General features: G+C 41.6%; 1 protein-coding gene across 3 annotated transcripts in view; it reads right to left on the reverse strand.

Annotated features, from left to right (window-relative positions):
• pdgfrb (platelet-derived growth factor receptor, beta polypeptide) overlaps positions 1-14,726 on the reverse strand; it is a 35,039-nt gene that overhangs the window by 18,540 nt on the left and 1,773 nt on the right. The window contains exons 2-5 of one of the 3 annotated variants that reach the window (XM_034690249.1): positions 11,896-11,966; positions 11,682-11,784; positions 9,766-10,132; positions 346-413 (exon numbers count right to left, since the gene is read on the reverse strand). In XM_034690249.1, the coding sequence (XP_034546140.1) occupies positions 346-388 (43 nt within the window). In that variant the 5' untranslated portion in view covers positions 389-413; positions 9,766-10,132; positions 11,682-11,784; positions 11,896-11,966. Of the gene's footprint in view, positions 1-345; positions 417-9,765; positions 10,418-11,681; positions 11,785-11,895; positions 11,967-14,726 lie in introns of all 3 variants that reach the window. The other 2 variants (XM_034690248.1, XM_034690250.1) reach the window with 2 other exon arrangements.

A 14,726-nucleotide genomic window follows, 5' to 3' on the forward strand; every position in this document is an offset into this window, starting at 1 on the left:
CCAAGTAAAGTGTTTGTCTTAGATCAAGATTATCCGTCTTCTACAAATAAGATCTCAGCTTGAAAAATGTATGAAATGTAAAATAAACCTTGTTTCTTCTAAATTACAACTCAAGACAAGATCATTTCAAGATTGTTTGACTTAACAAGATATTTAAGATGCATTGTCTTAAAACAAGTCCCTCTATCTTGCTCAAATGTTACTTGTTAAGTTAATGTATCTTAAATCAAGTGGGATAAGACATTTTGACTGAAAAATGAGACAATTTCACTTGGTAAGATTTTGAGTTTTTGCAGTGTGGTGATGCAGATGCCATTGTGTCTCTTTATTATTATAAGTTCTTACCTGTGACTGTCAGGTGGAGCGTGGATGGCGTCACCCTCCTCATGGCGGCACCTTCAAAGCACTTTGTTCTGCTTGGAAATAGAAGAGATAATGCTGATTAACTTACTATATCCTTTTTAGGATATAAGTTTCCTCATGGGTTGCCCCTGTTAGTATTTCAGGGAACATTCACTCTGTCCAAAACACATTCAGTGGAGACCAGGTTGAAAGAAAGAAAACATTAAGAAATGTAAGTTTGTCTTAATTTCTCTACCATGGTGTACTGGGCGCAAGTGTGTACAAAGGAGTTAAAAAAAAAGTTAGAACTACAGAAGAAGACCTAAAACTTGGTAGTATTAAATGAAACAAACAACATGTTTGAGTATGTTGTCACCCTTCGTCCCTTTCTGGTTTGTGGTGTGCCCCCAGATTCTCTGAAGGTATTTGATGCCTCACTGCATCCGGACAGAGCGACAATGTGTGTCCCTTTTTGTTCCTGTTTCACCAGCATTCTGCCCACCAACAAACGGGTCACTGTGTGCAGCTCTGCAACACGCTCGCTGGCAACAATGCTGCACCCTAGCTATTCTAGAGCCGTGCTGAGCAATTAATTAGTTTGGGTGTAAACAAAAGTGAAAATTGGGGCATTCACATGCGATGCTGACAGTGCAGCGTAGGTAGGATTGAGAAAGGTTGCTGATATGATGCTGCACTACAAAGATGTGAGACATTCATGAGGTGGCAGGTTTACAGGGGGAGTGACTTCTTGCTAAACCATCTCCATCTTTAGCCTACATTTCACTGCACAATAAAGAGGAAGAAGAAAAGGCTGAAGAGGGGAGGAATGGTTTGTTATTGTGTTTGGAAGCAGATGAGGGGGGGGGGGGGGGGGGGGGGGGGGGTTCAAGCCTGCAGCACGCAGATGTCTGGAAACAGTTAAGGATGGATCACAGGCCTGTACGCAAGAGAGGGTGGGAAAGAGAGAGAGGGCGGAAGAGTGGTGCTTGGGAAGAGCGAGGGTGGAGAAGGAAGAGAAGGTGGGAGGCAGTGGAAAAATTGTGAAACGTATCTTGAGAAATCTTGCCACATTTAGTGTCTTTACTCAATAATGCGATCCAGTTTTACAACCTCTATTTTAAGAAGCTGGGCTATCTTTGTGAATGATGTAATAGAACATGTGTTTTATATTTGAGATAACACTGTCTTATCAAAAATATAGAGATTCATCTCAGTTTTTATCTACCCCTTGAGCATACCTGACATCACCACCTGGAAGAGTGTATCTATCTTTAAAAGTGCAGCAAAGGGACTGAACTTTCCTAAATATATCTTGAAGACTTAAAAAAAAAGATGAAGGGTCTAACCAGTTGAGTATTGATGCTGCAGTCCAAAAAGTTTCACGAACAACCCAACTCCAGTTATTCAAACCAGATACACATTGTCTCTCTAAATTAACAGCCTTTGGCACTTCCGCTCCCAAAACGAAAAGTTCTTGAGTTGCTCCAAAAACATGACTGGTCTGTTTCCTCCCCCACCTCCTGCTTTCAATAAAGAGGAGAGAAGGAGAGATTGAGAAAGAGAGAGAGAGATAGGGATAGAGAGAGAGAGAGAGAGAGAGAGAGAAAGAGAGATGTTTTTTTTCTTTTGTAGTGAAGTTTGTACACATGCCCACGCACATAGCTACGTTCTTACTTGAACATAATACACGCTACATGCCCTAACACACACACTCACACTGAACACATACGCACAAGTTGTATCACACTTCACCTCTCCATCTCTCTCACTCGAACACACACACACACACACACACACATATAGCTCTCCCCCTCTTCCCCTTCTTGTCACTGGTCTCTGCGTACAGTTCACGTTCCCACAGCACTTCCCTAAAACTTTCCCAGGACCGCTGATACACTTGGGACCCTTTCGGTGATGACGACGGGAGAGGGGGGGGGGTCGCCTTATCCCCCCAAGGCCCCAGCAGCCACGGACGAGGGACGGTCTGCTGAGGAAGCCATACATCAACGCTGACCAGAACCACTAACCTCAGTGTCAGCGACGATGACTTTTGAAGACAACAGCCAAATGCTGTGACAACCAACGGCATGTGTCACTTGGCAGCATCAGAAATAACAAATGTTATTGTGACTGGCTGCTTTTTCTAAAAGTAGCCAAAGAGCTACATTAGGGCGACAGCAGGAGGGGACTTTCCATCTAAGATCAAATATAGGAAAACATCCTTTGCTGCACAAGAATATCAGTTTGTTAAGCTCTAACTGTCTTTGAAAAAGACGGAAAAACAATGTTTGGCTATTGCAACACGATGAGGTTTGGTGTTGACCGATGGGCAGCGAGGGACTTAAAACGGAGGCCTTTGAAGGAATCTCACATTCAAGTATAGGATGTGCTGACCAGAGAGCCATGAGAAGGCACAAGACATGGTTTGGTTTGGGAGAACATGAGATTTATTGCTGCTTGAACCTGCAAGAGTTTTTATTTTGGGCTGAGGAGGCACTGAAAACAAGATGGTTGTTTTTGTGCAAGAGAGGGAGCAAACAAAGCTATGACATGTTACAAGGGTCAGCACATTAGAGTGAATCTGCCAAGAAGGTTTGACAATGTTTCAGAGAAGTTCAAAGTGGTTCTCATGCCAAAGTGACAACAGAGTGCTGTTTGAGACATTTTACAACAAGATACATCCAAGACATGCTTTCATTAAGTCAGGTCAAGCAGTTCTCAAACTGAGGATCATATGAGGGGTTTAAAAGATGATTTAAAAATCTGAAAAACATTTTCTTCTAAGTATTGTTTATTGTTGTCTTTTTAACCTTTGAAACAGGATATTCCTTTTCTGCAATGACCTTGGAGTTCTGAAAAAAACAAGCAGTGTTTATGCAAGTGATGGCACAGTAATCACCATGACGGATAAACTGTTATCCCACCGTACAAGCTTTCCCACAGATGCTGGGAATTTTGGTGGCTGGTTGACCCCTCCTGGTTTTCATAAACAGCCCTGCTACACTCAAAGTGTCACCCACTAATGAGGAGGAACGCTAAAATCAACCTCAGCGGGGCGCATACAGCCCACGCAGTGCCCCAGTCCCTCAGCAGACCGTAATCCCACCACTGGGATTATCTATGTATACTGTAGCTGCATGTTGCAACATCTGGCAGTGATGAAGCAGTGCACGGAGAGGTGGGAACTTCGGTTTGAGCAATATTTGAAGCCAAATGTTTGCTTCAGTACGTCCCGAGGGGAGGAGATTTCACTTAGAGAAAGAGGGGGAAAAAAGTGTAATTTACAACAAAAGAGAGAAAGATGTACGTAAAGGCCTCTCAAAGTGCAGCTGGAGAGCTCTGACTTCCTGTAAAGAGAGACATTTTCGAGCCTTGGGTGGGTGTAAAGCAGAGATTCATCAATGACACAGCAGACCACAATAACCACTGACCAAATACTCAAGAAAATAACAAGAAATACCACAATGAGAAGAAGAAAACCTGCACATGATGAAATTTTCATGAAGAAAAAAAGCTGCTCTGAATAACAGGCTGTACAGAAAATATGTAAACTCACAATCAGGAGTGAGTAAAGACAAGAACAAAGTGCAGATAAAGGGGATGAAAAGAGGTTTAAAAAAACAATCAACATGGAAAAACAGACCAATTACACCAATGGCAAAGCATGACAAGACATAGACACACCGCAAGGGTGCTGCACACTGCAGCAGACAGTGGAAAAAAAAGACAGAAAAGACAGCACGCAGACATACAGAATACAATTTATGGGAAAGCACCACATCAAAGCACAGAGTGGGACAGCAGAGGGAGCACACACACGACCTTACATCTCACACACACACACACACACACACACACACACACACAAATTCACGCACACACACACACACACACACACACACACACACACACACACACACACACACACACACACACACACACACACACACACACACACACACACAGGGTACTGGAAGCTACGATATGCAAAACAAACATATCCAAATTTTGTGGTCACTTCTTTCCAATGCAAACAATCGTAGCTCAGATAAGACAGAATATGAACTGACACTGGACTCTTTAGAGGACGTTCATCATGTATGTTTGCTCATCCTTTTTTTTGTGTTTTCAGAAGGTTTATTTTGAGTTATTGACGCATCTCTGAACAGCCAGACTTTGGCGAGCTCTGTGGGAAAAAAATGACCCCGTGTGCGTCTTTGTTTAAACAAACCTCCATTTTTATCACACTAACCCCCCTGGTCCCAGAGGAAAACCTTCTGGTCCCTCAGCAGGAGACCCTCTGTGCTCCCCGTCTCCCTACATGACTAATACAGATAACGTACATTACCAGAGCTGTAATAATGACTGATGAACTGCAGGCTCATGAGGAGAAGGCTGTTTTTAAGCTCTGATGGCACACATGTCATCAACATGCTGTTAGAATATGTGAGTTATTATAAGCAGGAAATGCTTCAGTGTGCAGTCTGCTTTTGTAGACTGTTAGGAGCCTTAAAAGCTGCAGAGTTAGGCAATCATCCAATGCTGTTTTGGCACTACATGCCACCACTATACCATTGCACACGGATGTATTGATGAATTACATGTTAATCATTACAGCTTTGATAAAAACTGAAATGCACGTCTGAAATTTAAAGTCATAATAGCTATTTCTGAGTTAGCATTTGTTGGACAGATTGAGGCACAAAAACAGTAGTCATTGCAAAAGTAGCCAAAACAGTTTGAAGTGAAATTAAATACAAAGATGAAGACATTGCTTGGAAAACTTCTGCATCAGCGAAAACAACAGCTTCTTTCCTGTAACTTTAGAGCTAGAAGCTGCAAACCATCTCAAGTTTGCATTACCAGATTGTGTGACATACAAAAAGCATGCACTCTTATTTCTGATTATGAATCTGTCTTAAGTTTTGTTCTCTGCTGCATGAGGAGACAGTGACTGTGAGTGGTCTCACCTCAGCGACCAAAGAGACTCTGTTCTCATGCTGCGGAAACACATGTTTGGGAAACTGTGGATTTGGGTTTGCTCCCTTTCAAACAGAGCCATAAATGCTGTTTGTAGTGGCAGCAGGGGGGATGTAAAGGACTTCAGGGTAAAATTGAGACGGGTGTACAACGACAGCCTCAGATGTGGCCAGTGTTTGATATCAGCTTAATGATCTAATTTTCTCCTCATTTTGGAACGTAAATAGAGGAAGAATGATTAAGATATGAAAACTAAAGCAGGGTTGCTGCTAGTTAGGCTGTAATTATGCATGTTAGCCCCAGTCTGTTTGAACTGTTTAAGCTCACAGGGAATAGATTGGAAATCAGATATATTTGCTAGCATAAGCAGCACCACATCCTCCTACGTTTTTCTTGTGAGACCTCCCCAGCCCTCTGCATGATGTGACCCTCCCTTTTCCTGCACACCGGCCATCAAACCAACACTTAAGGGTATAAGCCCCCCGACCTGCCTCGTGAGAAATAGATCCTAGCTACACTTTCCATCCCTCCATCCCTCCACTCATCCACACCCACTGCCCCCTGAAAATAAGAAACAGGAACAGCTGAATACAATTAGGGGTAACTGGCTTTAAAATTCCGAAGTTTCCCTGAACACGATAATGTTAGAAGGATGAGGGAGAAGGAGGGAACATGGTGGCAGGAAAGCATCAATCTGGGTGACAGTTTACATGTGCACTTTTGGCAAGAGCATGCAGAGTGAAGGTAACTTTGACATTTACAGAAAACAATCCTCAAATAGCTCTTTTGGGTGTTCCTTTCTATGCATGGGTATTACCAAATCAGAAGATAAATACCCCCATAGCTCTAAGATGTTATCACTGAAAGCAGTATATAACCGTAAGACAAACTGAGAGAAATCCAAATAAGTCTCAGTTTTCCACTATGAAGGTTTTTCTTATCTTGTAAAAGCAACAGACGTGTTTCCTTTGTCCTCCCGTCTTGCTGCACAGTATCTCCAACTCCAGCATGTTTTTGTTGGACAGCACTAAGTCCAGAAAGAAAAAGAGGGAGCTTAAAAAGATTCAGATGGAGGACAAAACCTCCTGCTGAAAATCTGTGTTTTCATGTGGTAAAGCTAGAGAGCAGAGTGTAGTATCCCTCTAGTGTTGCACCCCTATAGTGTAGGGAAAAGAGGGCAAGTCCTTTACTTGAGCACAAGTAGTAATGCAATGTGGAATGTTTACAAACCTTTAAGAGCCCTGAACATTTTAAATTCTAATGGGAACAGATTGAAAATTTGGGAAATACACTTCAAGGTTGATATAACAGTCATGTCTGTATTAGGGATAGACCGATAATCAACCGGGCCGATTATCGGTGCTGATATTTGGCAGAGATCAATTTAAAACTGGGTTATTTTGGCTCATTTCTTCCTGCAGTTTCTCATCACAGGGGACGAACTGAGCAGAATCCGTTGTGGCCTCTACAACCAGTGATTAAAAACTCATGCAACCCCACTCAAAAAAAATGAAATATCCCTTTAAAACAAAGATAAGTGAAAGTCCCATTAGGACTTCAGCCAATGTTGTTAAAGTTGATATTGGAAGTCCCGCCCCTTCTTGTCTTTGATTAGTCAGTGATGGAGACGTTACATTGATGGATACGTGGTGTTCCAAAGATGGATTATCTTCTACAGAGAGCTCTGTGAGAGCAGCGACAAGGAGCAGCTGGTACGAAAGCTGTATTGCGCTGAGGATGTTTATAATGTTGAATTGATTTTGTATAGAAAACAGCCGCTGCTGGATCGAAAGACATTGTTAGTGGACACAGGCCCTTATTGTGACATTTACACTGTAGTTCTTTTAAAAAAACTTTATGCAATTTGATAATCAATGAGCTTATTCCTAATAACTTAATTAATTGCAAGTTGAAAGTTAGGGGGAAAAGTGCTGTTTGTTATTATGAATTTAAAGTTTACTAAAAGTAAAAGTTTAGTTACCTTCCATCACTGTACCAATACATCTGTACAACATCTCTCTTCCATGTTTGAAAATGACACCTTTCTAACTTTTTGAGGATAATTTCCCAAGAGTTTGATATTATAACCCAGGAACACTCTTCCGTAGGACTGTGTGTGCTCTCTGCCTGAAGATGAGATGCAGCTGCTTGTCAGCTTTGTGTGAGTGGGCGGGAGGGGGAAAGAGAAAAAGGGACCAAGGGGGAGGCCAGATGGACAGGCAGCCAAGCAGGATGCTGTATCCACTTAGCGCTCTTCATTAAAGCATATATGAGTCAAATAAGAGCCTTTAAGTATATAACATTAAAGAAGCAGTGACCTGAAGGAACATGAAGTGGACAGAGTATCAAAGAAACAACAGCTCAATTCATAGGTATGAGTGATGAATCATGAATCAGCCAATGATTGACCACCACACGATTAGTCAGAGGCGACTGTGCTTGAAAAAACAATAACTTAAAGAGTTATATGAGAGCGTGAATGAGTGCTTTAAATTACTTTGAAACTTCATTTTCATTCTGATCTAAAGATTAACATCACTTTAGCTTTGAGAGTCTGATGGCTGAACATCTGTGTTCTGCCATCAGGGGATGAATCACAAGAGGACAGAATGGATTCAATGTGCTTCACAACGTTCTGCTTCAAGTTCAAACTGTTACATACTGGCACATATGAGCTGAATCAGACTCCTGGCATGTTTTCTGCATGGTCATAATGTGAAGCACATTTTCTCCGGCATGCAGAGAGGCCAGAGAGCCAGGAAACAGCTGATGACGAAGGATTAGGTCTGCAGGCCAGGGGGAATAGAGCCGACTGCGCTGTGCTGCATCAGAGTAGGAGAAGAGTTCTGCTGCTGTGCATACCAGCAGCCTGACGCACAGGAAGAGAAAGCCCCTCCGATCAGAAGACAAATAAAACTTTACTATACTTTACAGATCCATTCAGCAAAACCATGTCAGAGTTCTTTTGTACAGCGGCGAAATGTTTGGCAAAAAGAAATCCAGCCGTTATAAAACTATGATATGAATGCTGTTGTGTCAAATGCTGTCAATGGAAGTATGACATGCATGCAATTTTCCAACGGCTCCTCTGTAACAACAGTACAAGACAATGTCTGGACCAAAATATCCACAGAGCCAAAGAGGATCAAAGACTTCAAAAGGAAACTCCTCACTGCAGAGGAGGAAAGCAGACAACACAAAACACATGCCAACATAGTTTTGATGACAACTCGTGCTTAATCAGGTGCCCCCATATCAGAGAGGTCATCTGTATGCAGAAGATGAATGTGCAGTTAACTAACTATACATCTTAACACCCCAGATGCAACCTCATAAGGAAGTGGGAGGGCTTTCAGGTGCAAAACATATGGCGGGATTAGAGAGTAAAGACATGGATGCCACATGTGTATGGGCCATGAAATAGCTCACATTGCACAAATGTAACTCACTCCAGTACTTAAAGCTTCTCCAGTGATGAATGTGAGGAGATGATTCAACCTTGTGTTTGTGTCTGCTCGGCGCTGTGTTCCTCAGACGAGACTGAATCACGGCTCTGTGGGAGATTTACATTTAAGAATTTGAAGCTGTTATAAGACGTTATTACTAAAAGGAGAGGAGTTTACAGAAACAGAAGATGCTGATGACAGTGACTGACGCAAAGTCAGATATCACTTCACAGCCGCAGCTTGTCAATGAGCTTTTCTGTGCAGATCTGTGCAGGAAGATTGATTCTCTTGAGGTCATTCACAGGGGAGGAAAGTGAGTGATGGTTTAGCTCTAAGGACTCGGTTCACTCAGGGTGACTGAGGAGGGCTGAATAAACAGCCCTTTAGCAGTGAAGCACAAAGTGGAGCGCACACAAACAGCTTGTGCTAAAAAGGCCAGTGTGTATGTGTGTTTGTATGTGTGTGAGACAGACCATGGGATACCTTGTCAAACGTATTCTCTTAGCGGGAAGATAAACATTGTTAAAGTTGCATAGCGTAAAGGGTGAGAAGGTGTCTATGTACAGAGATGCAAGCCAACAACTTGTTGCTGTTTGAACAGGTTGCCCCCACTCTTTCACATTGTAATTCCTGTTGTGTACACATTCAAGTATGCGGGTTACAATTACCACCAACAGAGAGACATTATCGTTAGCTAGCAACAACACTTCAAAACAAAACAGACTGAACTGTTAAAAACAGACATTTCTGAATCATTTGGTGTTGAATTACTTCAAGTTTAAGATAGTTGAATAGACAAACAGTGATTTAAGGATGAGGTGCATCTGCTTTGAGAGCGACAGCTATGAAATTGCATCCGTCACAGGGGGCTTCCCATGCAGGCCAAGTGAATTTTAACTGCTTTGTATGATCTATCTCTACTCCAGCCAAAAGCTGCTAAACAGACATGACTAAAAGTAAAACTCCCTGACGGTGACAGAGAAAAAAGACCCCTCACCTTCACAGCGATCCTGAAAGCCAGAGGACTCTTCCCTCTCTGTCCGAGCAGCCGGTCTCCTGCTTCTGAAACCGGAGGACAGATTTCCAGCTGCTTGTCTCTACAGGGACTGCTGCTTCAGATGTAAAGATCCCTCAGATGTTCAGAGTCTGAGGTTAATCTCTGCTGTCCCCGGAGTCCACTGGAGGAGGTACCGCTCTAAGCCAGGCTGTTTGTTTAGTCAAATCACAGCACCACAGGGGTCTCCTCTCCTCTCCCTCTCTCTCACACTCTAAAGAGAAAAGTCTGCCCACCGCTCCTAAAGACTGCTTGCTCTCAGTGTAAAAAGAAGTGCAGACATGCGCACACACACATGCACACCACTTTCCTGACACATTCACACAGAGGAGAGAGTCAGTGGTCCGGCCCTGCTGAGGCTGGAGTAAGAGTGAGTTGGGCAGGGTGAGGAAGGAGGGGAAATGTGAGGGGAGCAAAAAGCATTGGATGGGAGAGAAAAGACGGAGGGAGGGAACTTCAAAACACAGATCAGAATTCAGCTTGTTGTCCCTCGGAAGCAGCTGAGAGGTCCTGAGCCGGAGTGATTTGTTTATGAATGGAGAGGTGGAATGAGACTGTCTCTATTGGCAACAGCAATCTGGACCGCATCTAACCCCTCCATAAAACAACAAACACAAAAAGAGAAAGAGAAAGAGTGAGAGGTCTGAGCAGAGAAAAAAAAGCAGACTTTGGCTGGGCTCATGGTGGCCTGCTTTGGAAACAAATACGGAAGTTTCAGTTTCTCGGGGAAAATAACTCCCCTTACATAAGCTGTGGTGTCAGGTGTAAGAGAGGTTAAACACATGGGATACTTAACCAGGAGTGAGCCCAATTTTCTTACATCCTACATCTCATTTTCTGTCTTTCTTCATTCCTTTTCTTTCTATTCATTTATCCTACGTAAAACACCTCCCCCTGTTCTCACTCCCCCCTTCTGTCTCTTGTCCTTGTCTCAGCTCTGTCAGACTCACTCTTTCAAGCACACACACACCATGCAAATACGTCTGTTTTCCACAGGGTCTCTCTCCCTAATTTCGTCCTTTCCCAGGATATGGTTTGAAATTCATAACGCAACACTGCAGCTGACGAAGGCCTTTTCTTTTCAACAAGAGGCTAGGGTAGTCAGAGAAGTGGGGAGAAGGGGTAATTGGACAGTAACCATGTTTTCCTCTAATTGTGAGGGTAAATCCTAAAGCTGTGCTAGCAATAATTAGAGAGCGAGTGCAGCCCCGGTTATTAAAGAGGAGGGGAACAACACCACACAGGACTGCACCTTTACTTCGATCTATTTCCATCTTTGTAATTAACACCTTCTTGCAGCAAATCTGCCCTAAATCCATGTAATCCAACCAATGAATCTACTCTTTTAGGCTTTAGTGCTTTCAATGTTTATTCAAAAGTGATTGGTAATGGTGCAGCACTAATGCACATTTTTCATATGCAAATACCTCAACACAAGAAAATCCTTCATAAGGTCAAGATAAGACACAATGATGTTAAGTATTCTGCTGTAACGCCCTGACAGTTCTTTGTAGATTTTAAAACTGCTAAATAGATCTAAATAGACAGAGTTTATTTAGTGATATTAAATTATCATGGTAAATGCAACCACGTTGTTATAGTGGACTTGCTTTCTAGTGATTCCGCTGTCTTTGTTTATTCATACAGTCTGACAAAGCGGCAAACCACTTAAGAAACTGGACCCCAAATCATCCTACCCAGACAATACCCAGTCTATTCAGCCTATCAGAAAGACTGAAATGTGGTTTCTCTCACAGCTGATCTGGAGTGTTGCCATAGCTGGAGTGTAACTAGCAGCCACTCTGTATGCCGGCCCTGTGTTCGTGTTTTGCTGGATTTCCGATAAAGCCAGAACTTACCTCTCTGTGTTTGACAGGCAGGGGCCCCTGAAGGCCCCCTAAGAGAGGAAGGTGGGGGGCTACAAGCAGGAAACACTTGGACGTGCAGCCGAATTCCAGACACCTTTGATAGATGAAGATGGATGAAAAAACATAAAATGACTGATCTGAAGTCAGGTCCATTAAAAGTTATATTGATAAAGGATGTAATATTAAGAGGATGCTTAACACTTACACCAGATGTCATTCAGGCCCGAACCTGAAACTCTGAAAACAGTTGGGCATTTTGAGTGCACAGCAAACGAGCTGCCAAAAAAGAATGATACATTAAGTCAACAGGTGATTAGACTTAGATTAGGTATCATTAACCAAACTTTACCTGCACAGAAAAATATTATAACAAAATAACTATAGGTAGACATACAATTTGTCAAAACACATAAAAAAAAGCAGACATTTTATTTTGTTCACGCTGATAAAAACAACAACAGACTCAAAGAGTTAAATTGCACTCTTAGCCTATACTTGTTGATGCAATAAACTGACGTCATCCGTAAAACCTGAGAAGCAACTGTATACATTTAAAGCTAAAAACTGTTGCTAGTTAAATTAATTAGATCAATTTTCAATTGTACCTTTACAAGGGAAATCACCAAGCATTCTTCTGTTCTTTTTACAGTGCCAAGATTTTCTGCTTGTATCTGTGTTGAGTTTTCATAGGCAATAAAACCAGCTCTTGCCACATGCAAAAAAATTAAAGGTTTGAGTTGCATTCATCAATATCCCTCAATAGCAGCCTGCGGCCAAAATGGCTGTTGTTTGACAACAGTTACATAGTTAGGTTTAGGGATGCACCGATCCGATCCTGGTATCGGACGTCGGCTAGATCGGACTCAAAAAGCCGGATCGGATATCGGTGACAAAGGGCCGATATATAGTGCCGATCCATATGGCAGATTTATTCATCTCAGTTCTATGCTTTTCTGTGTTTACAATATCTCATGGTTATGAAGATTAACTCACCAAACTGCTGGTACATATTTATAATCTCTTGACTAATGATACTGTCAGTTTAAAAATGTTAACTTTATTTTGGTTTACAAAGTCACCAAAACATGATTCTATCCTCACATTAAAGAATAGAGATTGCTAAATCAATACCGGGATCGAAAAGGCTAGTATCGGTATCGGCAGATACCAAAGCCCAGGTATCTGTATCGGTATCGGGACCTGAAAAGTAGGATTGGTGCATCCCTTGTTAGGTTAAATATTAATATGACATATTTTATTGGAGCTTTAAAATCTTCCTCTGTTTCAGCCATGTCTCTGGTTGTCTGCCTCATAACTGATCGGAAACATGCAAATATATAATTATCAATCCACACAAGCAGCGTCATAAAGTGTTTTCCTATGTTTCAGGTCTTTTTATATTTTTGCATTTGGACAAATCTTCACACTGTCACGCTCTGTTTTTAAGACACAATTTGAAATTCCATCATTGAAGACTTAGAGTAAATGAGTAAATAGAGTAAAATTGCTCAAAAAGGAAGTATGTTTATTGTCAATCAATATTATATTTATTTTCTACATAGCTTATTATTGTATTTGTATAACTTATTGTGTATAGAGCAACTGTAATGACCAAATTTCCCTCCCCGGGATAAATAAAGTATTTATGACTCTGATCAGAATGCTGATACAGACCATAATGACAAAATACTGCAGTCAGTATCACCATTTAATCGCCATCATAAGCCTTCTTTTGTATGCTGTCTTTTAGGTTAATAGGCAATTCAAAATGGAGACATAGTGGGATAGTATACACAACGCCTCATACTATGTGATCACATACAACAAAGAAAAACTAAAAGAAGGATGTTGTGCTGTCCTATTTAACTTTTGTTTTAGTCACCATGACATCATGCCAAATGATGCACTTGTTGATTTGTTGTTTGCAGTCTTTTTGTGGACTCAATGAGGTCTCAGTCAAAAGCTGACTCTGGAAGATGAAAGCTTTGGGTGTGTCTCAGCACCTACAGCAGCTCTCTTTCTAACACATGTTAACTTTTAGAGTTTGAGGCTACAAACCTCTTATTAGTTCCCCCCTCAATGAACTTGAACATAGGGAAACTACAAGGGGGCCATTGAGAATGCTGCATATGTCGCTGTGTTAATCTTCATTCCTTACAGCGACCCTTAAACAGATATTAAAGGTTTATAAAGGCTGGGTTTTTATTTCTGGCACACAGCAGCAGACAGGTGCTTTACATTGAAACCATGGAGATATTTTGCAAACTTGAAATGCTCAAAGACAAACTATAAGGCCAGTTTCAGGGTAATATAATGAGCACGGATTAATGCAGTGTCCAGGGCATAATATTTGATGTAATATAAACTTAAAGAGACAGATCAAGATTCTGATCCCAGTTATCATAAACGTATCACAAGCTTTTTGTGAAACTTATTAAATATTTGTATTCCACTTTCTCTCCATTAACAAGACAGTCTTTCTGCTAACAGCTCAGAGCTGTTATAGCTGATAATGACTTTTCTGACAAAGATACCAACATGAATCTTTGATGAATGTTTGTTAGAGTAAGATACAGAAAGACAAGCTCAACACACACAGAGCTTTACAGCAGCATATTCTGAGTGGATAAAGCAGGTAGGCATTTAAAACATAATGTTTATGATCATATGTTTGAGTGCTAGCAGACCTGAATAACCTGCTACATTTCAAGGATTTGCTGCCCTCGTGTGGTTGTTTGAAGAAGGGATGTATTGGAAAACAAAACTGCATGGTCTCTTAAATCCTAGACTTGATGACTTGACTGCTAACTGTTGTATTGCCCACATACTTGTAGAAGACAGCACATTACAGAGTACTAACAGCTGCTCTCCTCCATGCCAAAGACAACACAACCAATGCCATAAGCTAATTGGTGTCTGTTTTTGGCCTAAATCGTATTTCTTTGACTTCTGGTCACAGTGAGGTAATACAGATTGTTCAACATTTCAAGTTTCTGGGCGTAACAATTGACTCCAATCTAAACTTTAAGAAACATG

This window comes from Notolabrus celidotus, chromosome 8, assembly GCF_009762535.1.
Source record: "Notolabrus celidotus isolate fNotCel1 chromosome 8, fNotCel1.pri, whole genome shotgun sequence".
Classification (NCBI taxonomy): domain Eukaryota; kingdom Metazoa; phylum Chordata; class Actinopteri; order Labriformes; family Labridae; genus Notolabrus; species Notolabrus celidotus.